We start from the raw sequence: 27,244 nt of genomic DNA, 5'->3' as shown, positions 1-27,244 counted from the left end.
ACTTCTGCACATTTAAAGGACAAAACTTAAATTCTTTCAATAATTTATTATCATAATACACTACTCTCTTATATTGACTGAACATATTGGGAATTAAATCAATAGCTTTTACTTACTTACTGGCTTTTGAGAAACACGGGGGTTCATTGCTGCCCTCACATAAGCCCGCCATTGGTCCCTATCCTGAGCAAGATTAATCCATTCTCTACCATCATATCCCACCTCCCTCAAATCCATTTTAATATTACCTTCCCATCTACATCTCGGCCTCCCCAAATGTCTTTTTCCCTCCGGCCTCCCAACTAACACTTTATATGCATTTCTGGATTCGCCCATACGTGCTACATGCCCTGCCCATCTCAAACGTCTGGATTTAATGTTCCTAATTATGTTAGGTGAAGGATACAATGTGTGCAGCTCAATAGCTTTTACAAAACACAATATGAAATGTTTCATATGAAACAATTTTCATCTCGAAAAGGAAGCAAAAGTGAGCAAAATTGTACTTAACTTTTTTGTTTGAAATATCTCAAAGAATAACCCCCTGAAATTAATGACATTACTTACGATTCACTCTGTATATAGCCACAGGAGCTACCTTCCTTTTGCAACAAAACAATTGGGAACTCAACTCCAATTCCACGTAACTAACTACTCAATGCTCAGAATCACACCTTTCTTGCACTAAAAGATCGGGCATAATTTTTAATGTATGAAACAAGCAAAACATTAATTTGACCAAAAAGTGGAAGCCACCCCCTTTTTGCAGGAAGCCCTTCAATTGTTTGTATACATTTGAAGTCTGATTAGTGTAATATGTTACTAGTCAGTGATGTATGCAATGGAGGGAGAAAGGAACTGGCTATTCTATTCCATTAACTCCTGGCTTAGTTGCCTCATGAGTAATACCTTATTAATGTCACTTATTAGGTTCAAACCTGTCTTCGAACAGTTGACTAAGCAACAAAAACAACACAAAAATTAAACACGAATACCTCTTTCTGTATTTCTATGGAAAATCTCTAGTGATATAAAATTCTTCTGCTTCTTATACAAAAGCTGGGCCAATCTGCCATTTGGTTCAAGCTTGGTACGGTATGAAACTTTAGGGACAAATTTGCTTTCTGATACAAACTTGAACAAATCTTAATAGAACAAATGTGTCGGAACGAACTTCTCAGTAGTATCACTTGGCATTGAGATGAATTTGGCACAAATACTCTAGGACGAAATATCATGTAACAATAAAAATTGCAGAAAACCGAAGAGTACTTAAGAAAAATTCTGGATAATTCTGGTGCAGGAGTAGCAATCACAAATTACCTAGTTAAGAATTATGCTTGCAATGCTATTGGCGTAAAAAAATGAAAATGTGTTAATTCCATGAACCAATAGAACAATTCAAAATAATCAGAATAAAAAATTGCAGAAAACCAAAAAAAAATACTTAAGAAAATCGTCGAATATTCTGGTAGCAATATATAATCGCACATTACAAAGGAAATATAAAGAATGGTGCTTGCAGTGTTATTGGTCTAAAATAATGACTGAAACAATGAAAAGAAAGAGACAACATGTTTAATACAGAAACCATGAAAGTAATAATGAAGGCTGCTATGTTGAGTGAAAAAATATTCTCTTTCTATAACATGTTGGTCCATGATTAGCAGTACAAAATAATAATGAAGACTCTTTTTCTGATTCAATTGATGGAATGATCCCATGATGACTGCATCTTTTATACATGAGTTGGCACTGCAAAGCAAAATTCTAAACAATCTTTTTCGATCAGACTGGGATTCGTGTTTTCAACTGACCTGGGAACTATCCAAAGAGAGAAAAAAAAAAAAAGTCACAAACAAGCTTGGACTTGATAGAAAATGTAAATGGGGTTTGGTACGTTAGTCCAGAAAGCCAAAATTTTACAAGGTGTTTAACTGCATAAATTTAATTAATGACTAGCCAAAATATATTACAAAAAATAAAACAAGATCTGAAATATTAATATTAATAATAATAATAATAATAATAATAATAATAATAATAATAATAATAATAATAACCTTCACAAAAACAAGAAACTGTGGGTAAGCAGTCAGAAATAGGTTTTGGGTACTCCACCGTGTCCTGGAACTTGATATTTCCAACATTTTGGAATTACATACAGGCCAAAAGGTAAGACCAGAGAGGTCGCCTAAAAACTCATATGTGGATAAGTATATTAACTTTGCATTCCACTTAATACAATGTTTTGTACAAATTATAATGGTTCCAAACAGCTCTGTATATTTAATGTATAGTAATCAAAATATCTCCATAAACATAAAAGGAATATAAACTGCCATTTGATTCCATCTTCATTATTGTTAGTAAATGTTGTCATTTTACTCCTTTCAACAACATTGGAAGTAAAAACTGATATACAGATCCTATGTTCATTTCTAATTCAAAATTATATACATAACCAAAAGAATAATTTAGATATGCATTCTAAGACTAATAATGCAATCAATTTTATGCTTGTTAAAAGTAAAAGACTGAATTGGTTACATCATGTCAAAAAGATGGAGAATGACACAACTCCAAATCTTTTAACATACATATAAAAAATAAACAGAAGTTCAGGATGGCATAAGAAAAGATGGATTGAGTCTAACAGGTTATATGGCTCTAAGATATCGATGGTGTTTAGCTAAAAGGGCTTAACCCTCATTCTTTTAAATTCAACTTTTTTTTGCTGTAATTAGTTAAAATTTAATTACAAAATGTGAAGATATGGTTTTGACAATCATGTTCACATTCGTTCATATTAGGCAATTAATAATGATAATGTGTTAAAATTTAATTTTTGTTGTTCCTGAAAATTCTTTCTTTTTACCTATACACCATTGATATGAAAGAATAATTATGACAATGATGAAATAAGAAATCAAAATTCAACATGAAAACATGAAACCTTCAGGAATGACCAACAAATACAGCATATTTAATTCTCCTCAATACAGCTCATTCGTATATCTTCATACACTCATTATAATATTAAATTCTGTAATTTTGGACATGTAATAACATTCACTTTGTAATATTTTATAAACGGATACAATGGAAGCTCACAGTAATGGATACACTGCAGAAGCCAGTCTGTTCGGCTGTCAGTAGATCTTTTACTGAATTTCTTGTATTGTACTCATGACCGAAAAAAAGATTGGTAAAATATGTGAGTACATACGAACCAATGTTAAGCTCAATGCCAAAAAATGTCAATGTTCACAAGTCTTGGAGCACAAAAGGGACATGGTAATGAACATATCTGTCTGGGTAATGACAGATAAAACCTTTATATTTTTCAAAGTTCGTATCTGTCTTGGACATTGTAAGCTATACACACATCTAATGAATGTTGAAGTCTATATGTACAAAATAAGAGTTTCGTAGTATCTAAATGCTTAAAATTGCATTACAGTCTATTTTCTCAGGCTGTATTAATACATCCACAGATTCCCCATTTCTGAAAAGAAAAAATAACTGGAAATTCTGCATTCAAGTTTAAATTTTGGTGGGAAAATCAAACCAAAATAAATTCAAAATCTCAATTAATCAATAGCAAATGACACTGTATTTATTAAAAACTTTGAACAGTGATAATTATTTAATGTTGACAGGCTTTTCACCAACTAACATTAGAGTATAACAAAAAAACAACAAAAAAAAATGCCATTTTGTCAGTTTTATTATTTCTGTAATTCATGTGCAAAGTAGAATTATAAAAGGTTGTGCATATTTTTCCGAAGCACAAATTTAATACGGAACTGTCCTGATTTTTCAGGCAGACACACTAAGAATCTTCTATGTATCAAACATATTATTTATTGTTGTTGTGCTCGAATTTTTTTATCGTTCTACATTATTTGTATGACTGTAAAACACGAATATTACAGAAAAATGAATACAAACAAAAGAGCTATAATCTGAATCCCAATGAGAATGCAATGATAAATTTAATTGGAATGCAATTAAACAAGAATAAATTTATCTTTAACTGACAATAATAGCCATTATTCCTTTCTGGTAAAGAAAATTAGGTTACATTATATTCTACACTCCAGTTACATAATCTCAACATTAAAATTATATGGCATTTTACATAAAGATATTTAGAAAATTTGTATAAAGAAGAATGCCCTTTCCTTTCATCAAATATATGCAAGTTCAAAATCGCAAATTTACTGTATAATATTTTGCCACTGACTTGACAATAGTCAATTGACAGTCTGAAATTCCATCTTCAAGTTTAATCATCGACTTTATGAATATCAAAACTGGCAAAAATCACTGAAAAAATGGACATACCAATGAAAACTGGAACAGACAACTACAATCTAACCCAGAAAGTCAAAATATGATCGTTGATAAAATTATTCAACACTTATACACTATTTAAAAAAACATCGTCATTATAGTTTTAGACATGTTCACTAACTAGCAATGACATCACATAGTTGGAACATCTGACATCAGCATTAAGTTATTACATCTGACCTCTGTTAAAACCATTTGATTTTTCTTAAACAAGTGACCTTTGTGGTATAAATGTATAAAATGTTACGACGAACAAATCAATTAATTTTATTTGTTATACATTTAAAAATCAGAATGGTAATCTTCAATTTTCCTTCTTGTTTCCCAGCACAAATTTGTTTTGCACCAAATAAACCTCAATATTTTGCCACTGTATGAAACTGACCTCTGATGCCTATGTTACAACGAGCTTCCACTGCATTTTCTTTCCCAGCACATTTGGCATATTAATGAGATCATCACAGGTGCTATGCTGATGATTCAGCTCAAATATTTATATCATTAAGGTACTGTCTTCCGCCCAGCATGTGTCCCAACCTCAGAAAAGAATACTTTACACTGTCAAAGCAACATACAGCATCACTTCCAGAACAATTTAACAAGCCACCACCTAACTCAGTTAAAATTATAATTCTATAATGTGGTTCTGAAGCATTTTAAAAAATTTGTGCAGAACAAACCACATTCTCGGAAATTGAAATAATTTAAGATAGATATGAAGGGAAGAAGCTATGGTGGCTTGTCAAAGACAGACTTTTTTTTATTTCTTCTGTTGCTAGAAATATATCTTGAAAACATGATTGTGAAACTTAAGGCAGAGGGAAAGGGGATAAGGAGAAGAGGAGGAAAATGAAGAAGGAAAGAGTACTTATTACACCAAGTCCAATAATCACGATTCTATTCTCTTTCCCAATTGCTGACAAACGGACACCTGACTTTATAAATGTCACGCCTTTCTGTTATAGTTGCACATCGATGATGTATAAACTTAACCTTTCCTCATAGAATAAATTTAGTTCAGCAGCCATGTATAACATCCTTCGTAACTTTTATAGACATATCAAAGTGCAATGAGTGAAGTGATAATGTGACCTGAACACCTAACAGACTGCTCAATTCAACTTGAGCACATTTCAAATGCAAACACAATCTGAATAATTTTAAATAATATGCAGAAGTACATTCAACCAAAGTGGAATTTAATACATCCCCTTAACTACACACACTCAAACATTAACAATTCCACAACCTGGTGGAATAAAAACGCGGTATTTTCAGTCTAACATAAACTTGCTAATCTCGCACACTCTGCTGCAAGGGACAGGAAAGCTAAGATAGTCTCCGTTAGCTACAGCAACTCTCATGCACAGTAACATTTAAATGCTTTCCACTTAAAATCAAGTCACAGTTAAGCAAGAAAGGGACGAAAATAAGATGGCAACAATTACATTAGGGCACCACAGAGGCGTGTGCCAACAGTACTGCAACTAATTAGATTAAAACTTGCACGATAAATTTACTCTTCGTTTCGTTACCCGTTTTCTAGAAAAACGACGAGACTATAGATGCAGCACTCATGTTAATCCTCTTTCTTATCGGTGGGATCTTTGGGAGGTGCTGCAGCAATGGCAGGTGCTGTTCCGTTCGCCTGCTGCCCACTTCGGGCTGCTGCCGCCTCCTGTTCCATCTCTCCCGAGAAACCAAACTCATTCACTCTAGTTGGGTCTGTCTTATATATCCAGCGTTGATAGAGGAATATGAAGAAAACAATATCTGAAATAATAACAATAATAATAATTACATTCATGAAAATTAATAAAGCACAAAGTTAACAAATGGTAGACTCTTTCCTGGGACAGAATCTACCTTCTGTGCTAGTCATGATCAGACAATACCAACTAAAAATGGCTGCAGGTATACATTTTTTTTATTGGGTTATTTTACGATGCTGTATCAACATCTAGATTATTTAGCGTCTGAATGAAATTAAGGTGATAATGCCGGTGAAATGAGTCCGGGGTCCAGCACCGAAAGTTACCCAGCATTTGCTCGTCTGCTGCAGGTATACATGATTACAGATGGGAGAGTGCAAATATCCAACAAACAATACTATGATGCGAAACAGTGACTTAAATTGATTACAAATTGAAGCATTATTATGTAACCAAAATTTTGCACTAAAAATTGTTCATAAATATTTACTATTAATAGAATATATCGTCGTCATAGTCGTGGTCGTTACTATTGTTATTATTATTATTATTATTATTATTATTATTACAATCCATGCAATCAATCTATCTTCTTGATCTATCCAGCTGTTTGCTGACAACATAAAGTCCACTATAGTCCACTTTAGTCTTTTCAGTTCTTGTTTTTCATGAGAAATGAGGGATATTTTGATTGGTGTTCATTATAGATGCCTGTTACTAGTAGTCAGAGCTGTGTCTTCTGCAACTGATACGGATGATTTTAATTTACTTCTTTTGTGGTTTATGGATGGACAGTAAAAAGAATGTGCAAGGTACTAGAAAATGATTCAGCAAAGGTGTATCCGAAGAGGATACATTACTATGTATGCATGATTACAACAGGCCATACATTACCATTTCAAACAAAATTTATAAAAGATGTTTCTAATATGTAATTAATAAATTAAAATATAGTAAATTTACATTCTACATACATGGCAAAAGTATATGAATGACAATGATAGTGGCAAGGGAAACGATACAGTACCACACAAAAATATGTCTCACACACCACCTTTGTCCACCACAAATTCTGCTTGGGCTCATCATGATTTGAAAGCAAATTTATTTCTGACAAGCAAAGTTTATAACCTAGCTATTGACTAATAGTGAAATAAATTACAATATGTTTTATAATCAACCATAAGCAATGCTTTTTTTAATCCAATGCCACCAGGTTGTCTTTTCGACATTTCTGGTCTTCTCTCCTGGCCGTGGCTTAGCTGTAACCCACTTCTGAGGTTGGGGTGCCTGGAAGGCGGAGTTACATTACCCCGATGATGTGATAGGATGATTATGATAATGTGGTGCCAGGAGAGGTCTTAAATCTAAACTTAACCTAAATTCCAGACAATGGACGAACACAGGAATAATCCCCTTTAAGGAAAAATTCCTGTGCTCTACCGGGAATCGAACCCAGGACCTCATGAACTATAGCCAGAAGCTCTGACCACTAGACCATGAATGTATATAGAACACAATAGTACTTGTATTGTGAAGCACTAGCAACCATATAGATAACGTAAAAATTATTTGGATGCAAGACAGTAAATAACATTTACTTATGGGATGCAATACATGACATTTAATTTATCATCACAGCCCACAGCATTGGGTACTAACTATAGTAAATAAACTGATCAACCAACTGTCTATAGATAATGGACAAGTGAATTTCTTCAACTCTTCATTAATGCTGTAAAATATCTACTTCTATCAAATAATAACATTTCTTCCATATTACAACAACCAGTTATGAAGCTAGATATCTCCAAAACTGACCTATATGAGAGGTAAAATTTACTCTCACGGGTTTTTTAATCCACATTTTTAAAAGAAGCAGAATAAAATATTAAATTAAAAATGACTGCACTATTGCACACACATACCATCTCTGAAACAGCCCAGTCTGTAAAGTGTTGGCATTTTGATAACAAATGCGAAGATGTCATCGATGAAGGTATTGAGGAACTTGTATGACATCATACGCCATGGTAAGTGTGCTACTGACTTCAATTTATAATTGATGAATAGTTGTGGAGTCATCATGATGAATCCTAGGAAGAAACAAAAGAAACCACATAAGTATACGGCAAAGAATAATCAAAAGAATAAGAGCATTGCACACACAATTACTGGTTGTCATGCTGTGAGCCAGAGAAGAAACTCGTTACGCACAGGAGTTGCTAACTTCACTGGCTGTTGCTTGTTGCATGACAACTCTTTCCTATAGGATGAATCATCTGCCAAAAAATTATAACTCACTTTCTTCATAAACATAAAGGTATACACATACCTTTTATTTACAGTAAATAACAGATGCCTGCCTGTGAATATAGCTATCTTCAGAATGTATTTCTCAAAATTTAGTGGAGTTCTTGTTGTGGAATGTTGGAAATTTCTCCCCTGATATATTCTTTATGATCATTTATGGAGTAAGAATTATTCTCTTATTTTGTTTTTAACTGCTCAACCCAGTATTTAAAAGTCTCAGGCCCGGTTTCTTCAACCTTTGTTATAATGCACCTAACATAGCGTTAATTAACTGCAAGTTAAAAGTATGAATTGCTGTTAAAAATACTGCGTTTCTTCGACTTTACATTTCACATTTTAACATTCTGTTTGTTAACTCTCTGTTAGGACCAGAGATTCTAGAGTTTAACCATAACCTATAACCATGTACAGACTCACTTCTGTTTTCTGAACTCTGACAATTGCGATTCTCGCTTGTTTCCGTTGTTTGATTCAGAGAGAATAGAAGTCTTTCTATTCTCTCAGGTTTGATTTCTGCTTCTTTCCTCATCTGTATCACAATAGCGTGGAGCGGCGTATTGGTATTGCTATTATGAAATGGAAAACACTGGAACAAAAAGAACTCTTGGGACTAATTTCTCTTCTTTCGAAAGAAACCTTCTGCTGGAAATTATTTCCCAGTATAAACCAATTAATGAGAATAAACAAACAAACGGATCTAAGTTGAAAGCGAAAAGTGAGGCTTGGCAGAAAATATACCTTTGTATGAACTTCTGGTCTGTCAAATCACAGAAATCATCTGCTCTGTTTATGTATTCATGGATATCATTTTCTAAATAATGCAGATATATAAGTTCAGCATCTAACGCACCAGCCATATTGGATACTTCTATGCTAACAGATAGTTAAATGATTTAACTGCATGAAATTGGGCAGTTAAATTAACATAGATTTTAACAGCCTGTTAATACTAACAGTAGTTGAAGAAATGCTTCAACTGTTAAGTTTACAGTTAAAATGTAATAACACACTGTTATAATTTAACAAAGGTTGATGAAACCAGGTCTCAGTGCTAAGAGCTGAAGCAGTTAAATCCCTTACTAGAATTAAATTTACATGACGTCACTCTTTTATTTCTATTTTAGAAATGGTTAAACATAATACAACCTTATGGCAGTAAAAAACAGATTCCCTCCAATACACTCGAAAAAAACCACATGAAAATACCTCCAACAGATGACGAACTGTGGCTGGTTTTTGTGCAATTGTGCATGATGCATATACATGTACGTAAAACTGCTACAGAATTACGTAAAGATTAATTTTTGGTATTACCGAATATATCTGTTATAGTAACAATGATTATTAGGGGAGAAAAATTCGCTCCAGTACCGGGGATCGAACTGAGGTCCTTGGTTCTACCACTGAGCTACGCCAAAGTTCAATGCACAGCACCAGATCGAATTCCTCTCCTCTAGTGTTTTTGTCAGGCCACAAAGGAATAATCATGGTCTACGTCTTGTTTGCATTTATCTTCATGCCATACTGCTCCCAGCTGTCATTTAGTTCCAGTAGCATATCCCTTAGTATCATCTCCTCTTCTGCTAACAACGCCATATCATCAGGAAATCTAGTGCACTTTATTCTTCTTACTCTCGTGTTCTGAAAACAGTTCTTCACTAAATCTTCCAAGTCGATGTTGAATAGGTAGGTGAAAAGAACATCCTTGTACTCTTCTCCCTATTCCACTTCCCTCTGACATTTCTTCTTCTATCTTGATTCTGACACATTTCATATGAAGATTACTGATAGCCTCCTTTCTTTCCAATCCATACTAATTTTCTTCAGGATCCCTATAAATTTATTCCAATCCACTCTGTCAAAAGCCTTTCCCAAGTCCACAAATACTACATACATGTCTTTATTTCTAAGTATCTTTCGTTGATTGTTCACAGCAGTCCAATTGCATCTTCCGCACCTTTTCCCTTTCTGAAGCCAAACTGTTCCTCTTCTAACTCTTCTTCCATCTTAAAATATAAACGTCGATTCAGTGTTCACAGAAGAATCTTTGCCGAATGCAGTATCAGGGTTACTGAGTATTATGCAAGTGTTTATAGAAGGTTAAATTTACTGAGACTTCCATGATTCATATAAGTCTACATATTCAAATCAGAGAACTTTATCTATTACGAGAAAATACTGACTATTTATTCTTTAGGAAGAACTGTTAAATTTTAAGACAAAATACCTTACTACAAAATAACATTCTCTATGAAAATATGTCTTTCACAAATACAATGATATCTTCAAATACAGAAATATCACTACTTTTCAATTATTGTCGTCATACTCTTTATCATAGAAATATATTATCAGTAGATTACTTTAAGAAACGTGCTCACCATGGAGTAATGTAATGTTTTGGTTTTACCAACATTCTAAGTTAAGTCCTGTGAGTGTACTGCTCAAACATCAATGATAAGAGGTTATACACACTATTTATTTCAGTAAGAGTAATGTAGCCTATCTGATCTGGTTCTCAAGCATTCTTACCGAATGTGAGGAGGAAGCCATACAGCATATTGAGTACAAAGGAGTACCACCCTCGATGCTCCTGGTATAGAAGTGAGTATACGGCATAGCCACCCAGGAGGGGATACAATGCCCATGACAGATACCGGAATGCAAGCATGTCATACTCCTTGGTACTTGACTCAATATAAGAGCCCTTGTCTGAGAAGCTGATCCTTGGAATCAGGCCAAAGATGCGAGCTTCACTGTTCACATTGATGTCCATCACCTGAACAACACAAAAGTCGACATTTTAAGACTCAATACTTCCAAGCATGAGGTCTTTTTTTTCTAAACTATTAATATTACAGAATAAATGTCTAAAAATAATATGATACAAAGGTTGAAATGTCTTCATTTTCAGATACACTTAATTTGTCTATCTTAATTAACTAGCTACAATGTAAAATAGACCTGGAAAAATGATCATGGACCTCCTAAATACTACAACTGCAGAACTTGTCTACAGAAAAGACGATCCCCCTACTTTCATTCATTATTCTGGTTCTGGTACAAATCCAGACTTATTACTAGTAACATCAGATATCCATCACGAAACCAAGAAAAAAATAATTGAAGACCCTGGATATGGCCATAGAGTCATCATTGCTTCTATCCATCTCCACCAAAACCGAAGACAGGCACCCTACAATAACAAAACAACATGGAACTTTAAGAAAGCGAATTGGAAACTATTTACAACAGAACTCGACGAACACCTCAAGCTCAACACACCACTAATGGAAAATATAAACTCAGATAGATTGAACAAATATTTCCGTGAATCTCTTCTTAAAATTGCAAAAAAGCACATTCCACGAGGCAAACCAAAAAAATACACCCCATTCTGGACAGAAAACCTGAATTTATTGAAACAAGATAGAGATAAAGCAAGAACCAAAGCAGAACATAGCAAAACACCAGAAGATACTCAAGATTGGAGGAAGAAGACTGCCATTCTTAAAAAAGCAATCATAACAGCAAAAAAGAACAGTTTCAATAAATTTATTGAAAATATTAATTACAGAACTGATAGCGCTAAAACATATAAATTTCTGAAGAATATTTCCAATACACAAGAAAATACTAGCCAACCTATTATTCATAATAACAAAACACTAACAGATAGTAGAGATATAGCAAACGCATATAATAAACACTACTCAAACTCTCACAGATTACACCCCAATATCAAAAAAACTGACAAATTTATCAAAAGAGAATTACATAAAAATAATAAAAACAATATTACTAGTACAAAACCTGAAATATTTCATCAAAATTTTACTTCCAAAGAATTAACTATAGCTATACAAAATTTAAAAAGCAAGAAATCTCCTGGCCCCGACAACATTCATTCCGAATTTTTGAAACATCTGGGGGAAAAAGCCAAGTCTGTACTTTTATCCATTTTCAATTTATCATGGAACACCTCAATTCCTGCAGCTTGGAAAAAAGCAATCATTGTACCAATTCACAAAAAAGGGAAACCTGCTCATGATGTTAATAGTTATCGACCAATAGCACTATTAAGCATGATAGCAAAAACCATGGAGTCCATGATCTCCAACAGATTAACTTGGTATTTAGAATCCCAAAATCTTTTATCACCAAGACAAGCCGGCTTTCGACAACTACACTTTACCAATGAACAAGTCATACGCCAAGGCCAAGAAATAAAAGACAGTTTTAACAAGAAAGAAGATACCTTGGCAATATTTATTGACTTTCAGTTAGCATATGACTCTGTTTGGAGAAATAAATTATTACTAAAACTCCAGAAATTAGGTATCTCCAGCAATATGTTCAGATGGATATCAGAATTCCTTAGTCAAAGATTCATTGCCACTAAATTCAATAATTCACTTTCTAGTTACAGACAAACATATCGAGGTCTACCTCAGGATGCTGTCCTCAGCACAACTTTATTCAATATTTATATAAATGACTTACCCTCCCTATTAGAGGAATCAAACATGAAAACAGCACTATTTGCAGATGATACAGTTTTGTGGACTTTCGGATCTTACAGACATAGAGACAAAGTTCAAAATTTTACTCTTAAAGCTCTAAATCAACTATATGAATGGAATACATCAAATTTGATGACACTCAATTTAAGCAAAAGTAACTACCAAATATTTTCACTCGGTAAAAAAGAAAGAGAATTCAATATCCAATACAATGGCCAACACCTTCCTAGGACTTATGAATCCAAATATCTTGGAGTTATTTTCGATAGTAAGTTAACATGGAGCAATCATTTGAAATACATTTCTGAGAAAGCTCGTAAAAGATTCTCCCTTCTAAAAAGACTAGCAGGAAAGAAATGGGGATGCTCTAAATAAATTTCTAAATTATAGACATCAGCTCAAAGAATTTTGAGTGACCACAAGGGTCCTGAATACAATAAACATGTACAATAATGTGATGTGATACATTAAAGAAAAAAGAAAGTTAATTGTTGAAGGCAAATATAAGTTGATTAATTGAAATAGAGATGATGATGTAATATTTGAAGAGAATCCTTGATAATATTTATAAGAATAGACATTACATAATCAAAAGGAATGTGAAGTTCCTTAAGATAATTCCACGTGAATTTTGTGATTGAACCTCTACTGCCAAACAGCAAACCAATGACGAACCATTGTTTAAGAGGGACGTTGTACTTTTGAGAAAGATACGGCAGACAAGGTTCGTATATGGACTTCTTCTCAATATCAACTTCGGTGGCCTGATTTAGGTTTCTTTCGAAACGGATAGTAGGGTCAAGAACAAGAGCCCATTTTAAGCGTCCGTTGATAGCAATAATGTCTGCCCGTCTAAAAGAACCATCTGATGATACACAATGTACTTCCTCATGAATCTCCCAATTTAAAGTTTTTAACGATATCGCCAAAGCATGTCGTACACGATGATGTCTAGCATTTATCAGCAGCTCGCCTTTGGGGCACTGTCCAAGCACGTGTCCAAGTGTTTCAAGCTCGCTACAGTCTGGATGACGGCAACGGGTTGTGCTTAGAGTTCTGCCCGGTATTGCGCGAACCGCCGAAATATTGCTTGACATTTTTAAAGCATTGGTCCATTCTGAGGAAGATAGGCCCTTTCGATTGCTTACCCATGAGTTAGCCTTGGGGAGATCACTATAAACAATAACCCCTTTACCACGCAAGGTATGGTTTGTCCAAGTTTGGAATGCGTCATTTCTTAAGTGTTTACGAATTTTACGACCTGACCAGTTGATAGCATCAATAGCTGTGATATTCAATTTTGACAGAGCAGAAACTTTTTCACTTACAAGGTCCCTAACATTGTGGAGATGGGAGTCATCAACACGAAGAAGAGTATTACAGATATTTATGTGTTGCACATAAGCTTCCCAAGATGCTTTCATTAACGAAAGACCACGATACTTTGAACACTACATACAAAATGTTTATACAGCCAGTGCTGACATACTGCGGAGAAATTTTAATTACTTCACCTTTCATAAACGACATAGAATATGTGCAAAACCAAGCTCTCAGACTCATTACTGGTGGAATCAAAACAACTCCAATAGATTCTATGAGATTCCTCACTAATATTAACAGTATCAAAATGACAATAGACGAAAAAGCACTGATTCAATATGAAAAACTTATCAGATTACCAGGAAACAATTGGCATTCATACAGCCCTCTCTGTAGATTGAAAACTCAAAAAAGTTTCATATCCATTGTTCAAGAATTAAAACAGAAAATCAATATCCCGAATTTAAAAGAAAACTTACAAATTAAACCAAACCCTTTAACTCTATTAAATATAGAATATAATCTAAATTTAACAGAAGAAATACTGAAATCAGAAGTAAACACTGAAATACTGAAACAATTGTCTTTAGAGACAATTAATATTAGGTACCCTCCACAAAACTGGCTTCATTTATACACCGATGGATCCTTTATCTCCAGAGAACAAGGTGCCGGTGCAGATGTTACGTGCTGTCTCTTCTCACTTTATAGATCACTTGGATATGGAACAACAAGTTTTGATGGTGAAATCATTGCAATAAGTGAATGTCTCAGGAATCTTCTATGCCACATCAATAAATTTAGGAATGCAGTTATATTGTCAGACTCCAAAGCAGCTATTCTATCAATCGTCTCTAAACACACACTTCATCTCAAACAGCAGAAATAACTAAAATGCTCTCTCAATTAATATCACTCAATAAAAAAATTGTATTCCAATGGATACCATCCCATTGTGGAATCCTGGGAAATGAGAATGCGGATGCTTTAGCAAAGAAGGGCAGCACTGCTACTTACAGACCTGTTACTAAATCTACGTATTACTCTGTGAAGAGATTTATTAAATCTACATACTTAGACTTCAACAAACAAAATTTGATAACACAATCCCAAAGGAAAAAATGGAACTCTCTGCATCAAAATCCACAGTTAATTCCCGATTTACCACGAAAATCGTCTGTAGCTGCATTTAGATTGGCAACAGGCCATGATTGTTTGGCTAAACACCTACATAGAATTGGAATATATCAGTCCCCTAACTGCCCATTGTGCAACTCAAACCAAGAAATGGATTCGGAACACCTCAAAATCTGTGCTTCATTGGCTGGTCATGATAATATCTTTGAAAAATATTGGAGTGCAAGAGGTCAAATGACTTTATTGTCAAACGCCTGGCATTAGAAAACAACAACAACAATGTAAAATAGAAGTTGAAGGAAAAAGAAATGCTGCACTGAAATAAGGGTGGGAGTCATGTAGTTTCATTTCCCCTTTCCCTATAGCAAGTACATTAATAATATATTAATCACCATTGAAATGAAATGTCTGTCTTCTAAGACTAATAAGTTAAAACCATAGTTCATTTTTGTCGTTTATGGATCTATGCTGAACCACTAGATCATGATCATCGTCATAATTACAAACACCATCTGTGATGTATATAAATAACTATTCTGGTTTTTTTGATGAGCTCCCTATGCCAAATCATACAACTTTTCAAACAAGACTGAAGAATTTTCTTATAATATGGCATGTCTGCAATACCACTAATGTTTACATTTCAGGAAGAACATTTGGTGTTAAGGGTATTATCGTGCTTCTGTTAAAATGACTGAAATTATTGTAATTTTCTTCCGCTTCCAAATCTGGTAATATAATTCTCAATGCTTATTTCAACAACCTTAATGCTTCCACAACATAATTTTAAATGGATTAACTGGGTTTTGAGCCCAGGTCTCTGTAACACGGAATACCAACTGTTCAGCTAACCAGTGAACTTAGAATAATGTAGAAGTATATCGTGTAACAACAGGAAAAATAACAAATTAACAGTGGTCATGTAGAAACAGAATTATTTTTGGTTTTTTGGTTATGTTTTATTGCCATTTATAATCAAGAGTCCAGTGATAGTGGAAGATAACAATGTCGGATCTGATTTCCTCCTGTTTTCTTACTTATCCTATTAATAAATTATCCAACTTCACCTCGTGATCAGTACTAACCAGCTAGCACTAACAGTACATAGTAGAGACTTCACAACTATCAGCTACTACAATGAAGAAAAATCATCTTCTCTATAACAGCAGAACTGTTCAGAAGTTTACATAAAACTGAACAATTTGAGAATCCTGCACTTGTTCCATATTCTAGCTGTGAAGCGTTGCATGAATACCATGGAATGTAAATAAATACAATACAATACAATCGTTATGTCACATTAGCAAAGGCGACAACACAAAATAAATATACGCACCTTGTGTATTTTCCATACTTCTATGCAAAGGCCCACAAAGCAGCTAATCTTCACTACAGTGTTTGTGTCATTGTCGAGCACATACAACAGCACAATTAGAGACTGGAATACATTGAAGAACACTGACCGCACAGACAGGCCTTCTAATGACTTTCGGTTATTCCAGAATTGAATATCTGTAACACACACACAAATTTAAGACTCTTTAACAAATAAAACTTCAAAACTTAAATTTCACGCATCATTCATAACGACATAGCTCAGTTTCAACAACAATGGAGTCACTGTGCCTGTCTCTTTGATATTATTAATACTGCATTACTAAACAGGGTCTGTCAGATTCAAGAAGACAATGAATGACATAGCAACAACTATGACGATGATGATTATTATTGTGACGGCTGCGTCTGGATTCGAACGTGTGTCCGACAGGGCGCGTGGCAGATGAAATGTTGGTCGCTTAGTTGTGGCGGATGTAAGGGGAGCGTCTGCATGCCGAGAGGGCAAAGGGGAGGTGCACTACGGCGCGAGGCAAGGGGAGACGCAAAGCTGGTAGTGCTTCACTGTGCGGGGTGAAGGGGGGGACGGACCCTCTCAAACAGAATCGTCCAGAAGTCTGTTGAAGTAGAAATCTCGAGAAATCGTACTTTCTCGCAACTATGATGTGGTTATAAATTACGACACGCAAGTGAACTTTAGTCAGTCAGTCAGTCAGTCAGTCAGTGGACAGCAAGCCAGCCAGTCTTGTGTACCGGAGTTCGACTTGAGTGTGTGTCCACAGCTGTGTGAGCATCCGAAGACCTGAGTTCGAGTGCAGTGGACTGCAGTTGGAGGGACCTGAGTTCGAAGTTCAGTGGATTGTCTCTAAGGTCTGGGGTTCGAGATACTGTGAACTCGAGTGACTACTGAGCTAGAAGAACTGTGAACTGAGAACTGAAAGTTCTGATTTGTAAATAGTGCTTTGTGAACATTAGTTAAAATTAACAGTTCATTGTTATTCTCAATAATCCAAGTAAATTGTCATTGTCGTCTGTGGAGTGCAATAACGAATACTGTGTTGCTGTGTGGAGAGCAAATCCCATTGTTGACGGGAGTGGAATTAAATTGTAGAAAGTGAAGAGTTATTGTTGTGAGAATAAAACTACATTGTTGTTTGAAGTTTAAAGTTACATTATTATTATTTGCCTGATCTGAATAAATCCAGACTTCTCAGCCAGCACCTTCAAGTGCACATAGTAGTATTGTTATATTAGTTAGTTCTCTTCCTATATTCGTTTGATTGAAGTTAATTCATATCTTGGTCCAGACCCTAACTATTGGAATGATTTCGTTTATATTCAGTATTTATTAGTTAATTCAACTAGAAATGATACACATGAAATGTAATATCTTTTTAAAATAATAATCACTCTTTAATAGATAAAAACAACAATTTACTAAAGATTGATTGTAATTATCATTTTCTTCTTTCCATATTTTTCGTACACGAAATGAGGTACTACACAAAACAATTATAGGCCACTTGTCTTCAAAAATGTATCTTTCAGAGAATTTCTTACTTACAAAATTATTCTTCAAATCAAACTTACAATAAGTTACGAAGATACACGTAATCACAATGACATTGAATTCATTTATAAATTTTTCTGTTTATGTAGATATCTCTAATTAATTTTCCAAGATTTACACAGGACAGCTACAAATACGTTGTAATCTTGTAATATTCTTTAATAATATCTCTTTATTTGTCGATTTAGGTATTTTGACTATTTATAATCTTGATATATTAGATATATTAGTTGGCCAATTTTGATTTAAGATGTGACAGGTCGAAATCAAATGTAAATATGCCTTATTTTAGATTAAACAAGACCCATAATAGTTACTTGTACCTTGGACCTAAATTTTATAAATAAATTAAAGTTTGTTGCAACCTATAATGTTATACCATAAAATTCAGTATCTTTACAAAATGGCCGAAATTAATTTAGGTTGGTGCACTTGGCCATTAGTGCTCATTCCAGGCCAAGGCATGGCACCTCAGACCATGTGGTCATGGCATGTGATGATTTCCTTATGCAATAATATCAGAAGTGATTATGATATACAAATAGCTACATATTTTATGTCAATGTGTACAAAATTAATTATATATTATTTACTGAAACAATACATTCTATATATGATGTGCGATATCTCACTTCTTGAAATTATAAAAATTCCTTTTATGTGGAAGACAGAATACGAAAGTATATCTAAGTAATTAGATACATAGTAAATTATTTAATTTGCGTATAACTTTTGAATACTAGTTAAAAATATATAAACAGAAATATCATTCACAACATGATAAACAAATTAATCGTTTCAAAACATGTAAAATGTATATGAGAAAATATGTAGGCATCAATTTAATTCCTTTTCTTATCTTTTTTTCGCAATATCGTCTTCTGAATGATGGTTTAAGAAATATCTATAAACAATATTATTGGTAACATGATAAACTTTATCATTCCAAAACACACAAAATGTGTACAAAAAAATCTGTCACTTTTATAATTTTTTACAGTACTTTCCTATACATCACACAATGAGAAAATAATACTGCCTTCTTGGTGGTAATAAACATACCATTCTTAAATGCCAGCAGTTCGAACACAGAGTGCAATATAGACACAAAGATGGTGAGAGCCAAGAGGTAGGGTGATGTCTCCAAAAGTGCCTCCTTCAGGGAATCCTGGTCCTCATCCTCCTCATCCACAAATGCTTCACCTAGCATGTTCACTGTCCACTTATTGCGCATGGCCTGCGCAGAATAGATCTGCCACTTGAAGAGTGATAGAGGCTGGTAAGTCAGGCTCAGCTGCAAGGTCCTGTTCAAAGAAGACAGAGTGTGAGTTACAGATACCACAAATGTACAAAATGAATGTAAGCAGTTAATTCACACCTACCAGAAGACGCAGGACCTCAACAGTTCTGATGATGGCTCCGAAGCCAAAACTAGTCAACTATCTATATATATAATTTGAACTGGTAATGGAAATTACGGGAAAATGGCTGAACGGATTTTAATAAATGGCCCCTCATTTTGAAGCTTGGAACCCAATGTTTTTCGGAAAAATAGTAGTTTTCAGTGAAATGTCAATTTTCATATATAATTTTCCTATTTTCCAAAATCCATCTGTTGTCAGTTTTGAGAACTAATTGCATTTCAGCACGGCCGTGATTTCAGAATAAAACAAAACACGCACTACAATAAACAATAGGCTATTACATGAAGGCCATGACCTGCAGGATTGCTGACATATTTAGAGTTCAAATTCAATTGGTTATTAAAAACTTGAAGACTCGCTAATTTACAGGTCTGCGGTGTGTAATTTTCTGAGTACAGCTGTGTATTGGATATTGAAATCTACAAAACTTGAAGTGGTTTGATTACATTATTACCATTAGCAATGAAATTTCATTATAGTTAATGCCATGATGTGATTATTTTTCATTAATTATACATATTAATGCTATACTGATGATAAGAAAGTGAAACGATTTGGGGTTATGTAAGTAGATATAGAGAATGTGTTAAATTAGATCTTCATTTCTATAATTTACTGAGTGGCAGCTATTATATATACAAAACTTACGTAAGATAATAATATTGTTATTAAAAATCAAATATTTTTATAGTTATTAATAAAGTGGGGTTGGGTTTTTTTCATATACTTAATGGAGGTGTGGTGTAGATATTTATATGCGCCATTCTCTTCAGTATTAGCTCGAGAGAGCGCAAAAATTACAGTTCCTAAGGAAAGACGGTATTACGTACTGATACAATAAGAGGCCTACAAAATTTTGTGATCATTTCAGCAAGATCTCTTAGCAGGATAAAATGATTTTACCGTCTACATTTCAAGCTCTACATGCAGCAGCTATACCAAAATGCTATTTCTATTGTTCAAAAGCATAGCAAACCTGACTTTTACAATTCACTATGACCTGAAATAGCTATTGCTTTACTCCCACATGAAAAACCCACTGATCGCCCTTTCACTGTTACTTGCGTTTTCGCGTTGAAACTCAAGAGACATAGGATACACAGGTTCAAGAAAAAGTATTGGACATAAAAACCATTCAGAGGGAGTATGTTTCATTATTATGGAAGCAAATAATTTTCAAAATTTCTGGTATTTTTCATTGAAAATAAATCTGAAAAATGTTTATTTGAACGTCTAATGAACTTAGTTTGCAGCGTTTGCTGCACAAGCCACTAGTGTATTTATAAACTTAGTTCAAATGAACACGTGAAAGGAATCACCATATATTGTATTCCTAAGAATAATGAATCTAGTATATTCGTTGTGTAAATGGCTCCTAGAATCCTGTTAAAAGGCTAGGTACGACTTACTTTGTTGTCTTGTTGATTGGTTGGTAGTCTCTCAACATGTTCCAGAATTCATTGAAATAAATAACAGGTTTGTAGCGGTCTCCTCCTGGCAAGAACTCAATATCTGAAACCAAATAACACAAGTCATGTGACTACCTCATGGGCTGGTTCAGCAGACAATGCTCTGATTGTGTGAATTCTGCAACTTACACTCATCCAGAGGTGGAGGAACGGATCCCTGCACCCAATTAGTTTGATCAGTCACAAGATTTAATGTGAGGTTTGGATGCCAATGTGACACAACTTCCTCCTTCATTGTTTCAGCTTTCTGTGAACATCAAGAGTACAATTAAATTATTCTAAACAACAAAACCTCTTATTCCAGATGAATTACTAGCAAATTGTACTCTTGGCAATTATACTTTTTTGGGAAGAAAATTTTCCCCATAACAATGTGTTCTCGTTTCTGTCATGAGCCAACAGTCTTTTCCTTGTAAGTTTCTAAGTTTATATTCACTAGAACAAATAATGGAAGTCACACGTGAATGATAGTAGTAATTGAGGACTGTTTTTGCAAAACTTGCTAACTGAAAAAACTAAATTTTACAGGAAACACAAAAAACTGAATGGAGACAAATAGGTTATAGGTGCAACCATCACACTTTTGACACACTACAATGAAGAGAAATAATTCAATTTTATTAAGATAACTTTAACATCATGTAGAGGCCTGCTTTATGTTAACGAATCCACTAAAATCTCAATTTTTCAAATTTTGCAGTTAGCAAGTTTTGCAAAAACGGTCCTCAATTACTGTTGTTGTTAATGGTAATGGTGGCAACAGATACAGCAACAGCAAGAAAGTTTTATATTTTTGTGAAATAAAATTATTCAAACCTGTTAAAGGAAAACAAAAGCAGGAATATTAACAGGGTAGATATAGGCAAAAATACTACGAGAATAAGAAAAGAATACAGTAAAACTTCTTTTACTATTTCTCAGTTGCACTTTTTCACACATTCCTTTTTTTTCTGAAGTCCCTGCAAAATTCCTATACCTTACATGTTAATTTATTTTGGTTATACCTTTCTTGTTTATACGTTTTTTACACTTATGCGATCATACTGTAAACCCCAGGAGATACGAAACGTCATTTTTTGCTCGAAATCGGGTTTGCAGTGAAAATATTATAACTAAAAAATACAGCACATATTCACTTTGAAATTCGAAGCTGATCAAGCTTGTCCCCAACAATCTTGTCTTCTTAATGACGCTGATAATACTTTAGAAACAGTGAAACATTTTGTAACACACTAAGATTAACTGAACAAATTATGGAAGGGTTATCACAATCTATTCCTTAAGAGAAAGAAGTCCAAAATAACGGACTATTTTTTTGTAAAATAATCACGTGTTATTAAATGAAGATCCACGGAAAGAACAAACTAAGTCAATGTCGTAACATTTTCTGGATTGGAGTTTGAAATGTAGGGGGTGGATTGAAAAGTAATGCACAATTTTTTGTGGCAATGTATTTCATAGGTAAACAAAATGAAATAATGCACAAGAAAGCTACAGGTTTTACCTATTCTTCGACACTGGAATGACACATTTCTCCCATTGTGACACCATACTCAGTACACCTAGTTCATAAAACTCCGTTTTTTGGATGTATAGCCACCTGCGCACAACTGATTTCACTTCTTCATCTGAACCGAAGCATTATCCTCCTAGGAATTTCTTCATTGGTCCGAAGAGGTGAAAGTCAGACAGTGTGAGGCCTGGACTGTAGGGTGGGTGATAGCCGCCTTAATGATGCCTCTGACATTGGGCAGTGTTCCAGCGGTCACTGGTCAGCCGGAACGTGCTTCGTCGGCAGACTTATTTGAAGAACCTTCATCACCTGGAGATGTTGCTATGGTCCAGACAATCAAGCACCATACACCTCCAATATTTCCTATTTCCCTGTGGATTTCACTCGAAATTTTCGTTTTTTCGTAAAAAAAACTACACCTCATTGTGCTTCACAGGGGAACGATGGTAGAAAACACGCCATTTTTACTCCGTAGTTACAGCTCGTTCCGCCATGGTGATATCCGATCGAATCATTGCTGTCTGCAGCACAAGATTCAAACTAACTGCCAACTTGAACATCCTAACCAAAATAGTAGGTATTCCGTAAAATAATTGTTGTGTGTTACTTTCCAATCTACCCTGATATTATATCAGCCAGCTTTGGTTCTATGCAGCTAAGATTGGCTACAAATAATCTTACATTCTTCAAGAAAACTGCAGGTGTTATAAATTTGAGTTGTATTATAGACTCAATGATGGCTTAACTGTGAAGTTGTAAATTTCTCTTGTGAAAATTTTACTAAATTGACAACTTGTTTCCCCATTACAGTCTTCAAATGCTATTACAGAGGTTATTAAATGTCATTTCAGTTATTTCTCACTTATTCGTTTTTTCTTTAGTCCCCCATAAAAACGTACAAATTAAGTTTCACTGTAATATAAAAGAAATAATTTTTTTAGTTGAAAACACAAGAAATTTCGTTCTTACCTTCACTTCCTCTGGAGTTGCAGCAGTTTGGCCTGTCAACAAGTTGTGTGTCTTTGTGTAACGTAGGCGTTTGTACTTGTTCAGAAGTTTCCTATTGTATGCCATCTGATGAGGTGCGTACACACCCTTTCCTGCATCAGGATCAGGTGATTTGCCCCTCCGAGTAACATACACATGCACATATAGGGTGCCATTATTCTGCATTGCCTAGAATACATCAAACCAAAACTTCTTATTCATCCTGTATAAAAATCTGTGTGATTAAATACTGATACTGTAACTCCTTCAAACACAAAATGTGGGCTTCATTTTGGCAAGTTATCTAATCTGAGAACTTATTAGCGAGTTGCAGGAACAATGTCAATCACATATACATTTGCACATTTATTTTGAAGACATATGCAACACATGAATTGGACAGTCATGCAACAACAGACCAACCAGCAAAATTGCTTTTTAGGGAGATTGAGGTATTTAGTTGAATTTAATAATTGTAAATCCATAGTATTCATAGTATCAATTCTGTTCCAACTTCTTTATCGTATTAATATTTTGGATTTATCTTGCTTGACTAGTTTCGAAGTCTTGTGCTTCATTTCAACTCAATTTCAAAACACACACCCTTTTCAACACAATCATGAACACACTCCACCACAACAGGAAACCAGAAGATAGCGCGGGATCTCCACTAGACTTTGGACAATGAAGCGCAAGACTTCGAAACTAGTCAAGCAAGGTAAATCCTAAATATTAGTACAGTAAAGAAGTTGCAAATTTAATCAGTGATATATAAGTGTTAAAAGTGTATATAGAAAAATGAATTATCAATTCTGTTCAAATCTGACTCTGGGTATGGAAGAAAATAATTATAACACCAAACAGCGTATTTTTTACCATTATAAATATGGTGTAAATTTTGCAATAATAAACTGTGTGTCGATCTGTTGTCACAGAATACAAAACAGAGGAAAAAGAAATAAGCAATAACTAAAAGTCAATTTTGAGAGTAGAAAATAAGAGACCATGTGTTTAGGTATTTTTAAGATAGTTTCAACTATTTGCCTGCAGATAACACAGAAAATCTCATTTTATAAAATTGCTGGTTGGTCTGTTGTTGCGTAACTACATCCAATTATGTAATTTTTGTGGAAGACATGTGACAAAATGTTAAGGTATCTCTGTTACCTGGGGTAGATGAAGTGCGTAAGATTCCAGTACACTAATGACAAATGTACCAAGACTAGCAGGTGTCTTCACTTTTTAAATGTCTAAAAATGTGTATTAATTCTGCAGACGATTTATGTAAACCTTTTTATATAAATACCAAAACTTAAACCAGAAGAACAGGCCTATGTCAGTATGTATACTCTGACCTATGTAATGTGGGTTCAATTATTGCTAACGACACGTTTTTCAGACAAAAAATCTTAAGTGTTTTCTCCATGAAGGAAATAAAGCTGCAATCCTATGTCATTAAGTTTTTGGTATACAAAATAACATTACAACATTCTACTGATTCATGTGACAAACAAAATTCTCAACGAGCTTTGTTTGTCCATCTACAGATCCTAGTAAGTGTGTGAGGATAACTTGACTGATCTATAAAAGTATAAACAATGTGAAAATGCAGTCATCTAGTCATTATCTATGTCCACCACCTGGTGTAATGAGTTTCGTCTTATCATATCGGTACCACTATCTCAGAAACAGAATTCTACTCTGCTACACTAGCATAATTTCAGAGAAGTTCACACATCTATAGGCACAGCAAAGTAAATTTTTTAATAATTGTACTGCTTGAAGTATTATTTAGCATTAAACAAATTTATTTTAATTGAAGTAGAATATTTTATACAACAGACGTTTTTTATTCAATTGCTGGTATTTGAGTTTACATCATTCACCCAAGCATCCCCATCTATGAGTGACACATTGAAGCTGTAGATTTTTCTTTCTTTTTTTTTTTTTTTTTTTTTTGCATACTAACAAAGGCAATGCTCTCGGTATGCTATGGAAGGCTAACTACATAGCATTGCATGATAATGGATTAATGGAGTAATGGTGAAATGCTGGGAGCGAAAATGGGAGTACCACTGAAAAACTTATCACTAAGCACATCTCTGTCCACCACAAATTCCACTTAGTCCAGCTGGGATTTGAATCCAAGTTGCCAGCATGGAAAGCCAGTGCTCTTGTCGTTCGGCTAATGGTAAGTTAGACCAGAGACTTATTCTGTACCATTTCAAGTCATTTCTCACGAAAAATTACTTGATTCTGAGGGTAAAAAAATCGTCATATGTACAATTTCGTTTAAGATCTTTAAATGGTCACAATCAGTATTTGGTGAAGTTCTTTATATTAGGTACATCTCCAGGCTTCTCAGGCAAGCTGGCTTGAAACAAAATGCAAATATTACATATGTACAAAGTCTGTGAAAATGTTTAATAGGAAGGCTTTACACACAGCAGATGAGCATTCCTTTATTAAGAACAATACTGAAACTGTTTCTTTTTTATTTCGGTATCAATATTTTCATCATCAAAACACTTCATATTTTGTACAATGAAAAGTTAAAGATGCTTTCTCACATAACTGTGTAATAAAAGAAAAGACACTTTACCTTCAATTTTTTAATTCTGTTACGAAAAAACACTTCACACTTACCTCTGAAGTTTTGAACTCAATGTTATGCACACGTATTCCATCTCCATTGGCACCACTGTGCCAATCCCCGTACACTAGACCCTTCTCACTCCAGATCAAAGCTTCTCGATTGCTGAAGTCAGTGAATTTCTCATTCTCAGATAAGTACACATATAAATCCTGCAACAAAAATTAGATTTCTTAATACACACAATTTCAGTACAATGTGATAAAATTCCTCCAAATGTAGAGAGGTTTATTGAGAAAAATGTTCACTAAGGAAGATAAAAAAGTTCAGTTTTCTAACAATCCCTCAACACTTAAGTAAAATTTACTATTTTTCATTAGTCATTATGTGTCCTATGACTTTTTTTTATAGTTTCCTCAGTAAAGCACATGCGAGTTTTGTTTGTAGGGTTTTCGTTATTTCCAGCCCAAGAGATGATCTTTAACATTTTTCCTTCCTGCTTGCAGATACTGAATTAGCCTATATTTTAATTACCTGCAAGCAATAATCCTATCTTAATTCAATGTAGCAACTGGCAAAGTTCAGGGTAGTGAACTATACTTTTTCTCTATGGTTGCACTTGTGTTGAGCATGGGTTCAAATTCTACTCGGGCCGACTGTTTAGAGTTGGGCTTTTACTGAGGTCTTCCCCAACTGTAATGCGAATGTCTGGCAATTCCACAGTGAATAATGAGACTCATCTTGCCAAATACCATCACACTATCATCAATTCCACTGATGCTAAATAACGTTTTGACATTTTTGGGAAGATTTATTTATTTTAATTCTCAGTTAAATTATTTATTTCGTGGTTTCAAGATTTTTCTTCTTTCTGTCCAAAACTTTATGTTACCTCACTGTCTGTTCTTACTTTGCTTTTTTTCTTTAATTCTTGAGATATTATATGTTTTCCACAGACTGTAGTTTCATGACTTTTTAAATTACAT

At 34.2% G+C, this 27,244-nt stretch overlaps 1 protein-coding gene across 1 annotated transcript in view; it reads right to left on the bottom strand.

Moving 5' to 3' along the window:
- Positions 1–2,965: 2,965 nt before the first annotated feature.
- LOC138706426 (putative lipid scramblase CLPTM1) overlaps positions 2,966–27,244 on the bottom strand; it is a 42,713-nt gene continuing 18,434 nt past the window's right edge. The window contains exons 3-11 of the mRNA XM_069835717.1: positions 26,312–26,470; positions 23,648–23,854; positions 21,295–21,412; positions 21,106–21,208; positions 19,335–19,576; positions 16,704–16,879; positions 10,917–11,163; positions 8,000–8,167; positions 2,966–6,132 (exon numbers count right to left, since the gene is read on the bottom strand). Coding sequence (XP_069691818.1) covers positions 5,939–6,132; positions 8,000–8,167; positions 10,917–11,163; positions 16,704–16,879; positions 19,335–19,576; positions 21,106–21,208; positions 21,295–21,412; positions 23,648–23,854; positions 26,312–26,470 — 1,614 coding nt within the window. The 3' untranslated portion in view covers positions 2,966–5,938. The remainder of the gene's footprint in view (positions 6,133–7,999; positions 8,168–10,916; positions 11,164–16,703; positions 16,880–19,334; positions 19,577–21,105; positions 21,209–21,294; positions 21,413–23,647; positions 23,855–26,311; positions 26,471–27,244) is intronic.

Source organism: Periplaneta americana, chromosome 9 (genome assembly GCF_040183065.1).
Source record: "Periplaneta americana isolate PAMFEO1 chromosome 9, P.americana_PAMFEO1_priV1, whole genome shotgun sequence".
NCBI classification, from domain to species: Eukaryota; Metazoa; Arthropoda; class Insecta; order Blattodea; family Blattidae; genus Periplaneta; species Periplaneta americana.
Note: the sequence above shows the minus strand (reverse complement) of the source record. Positions and strands in the feature narration are given on the sequence as shown.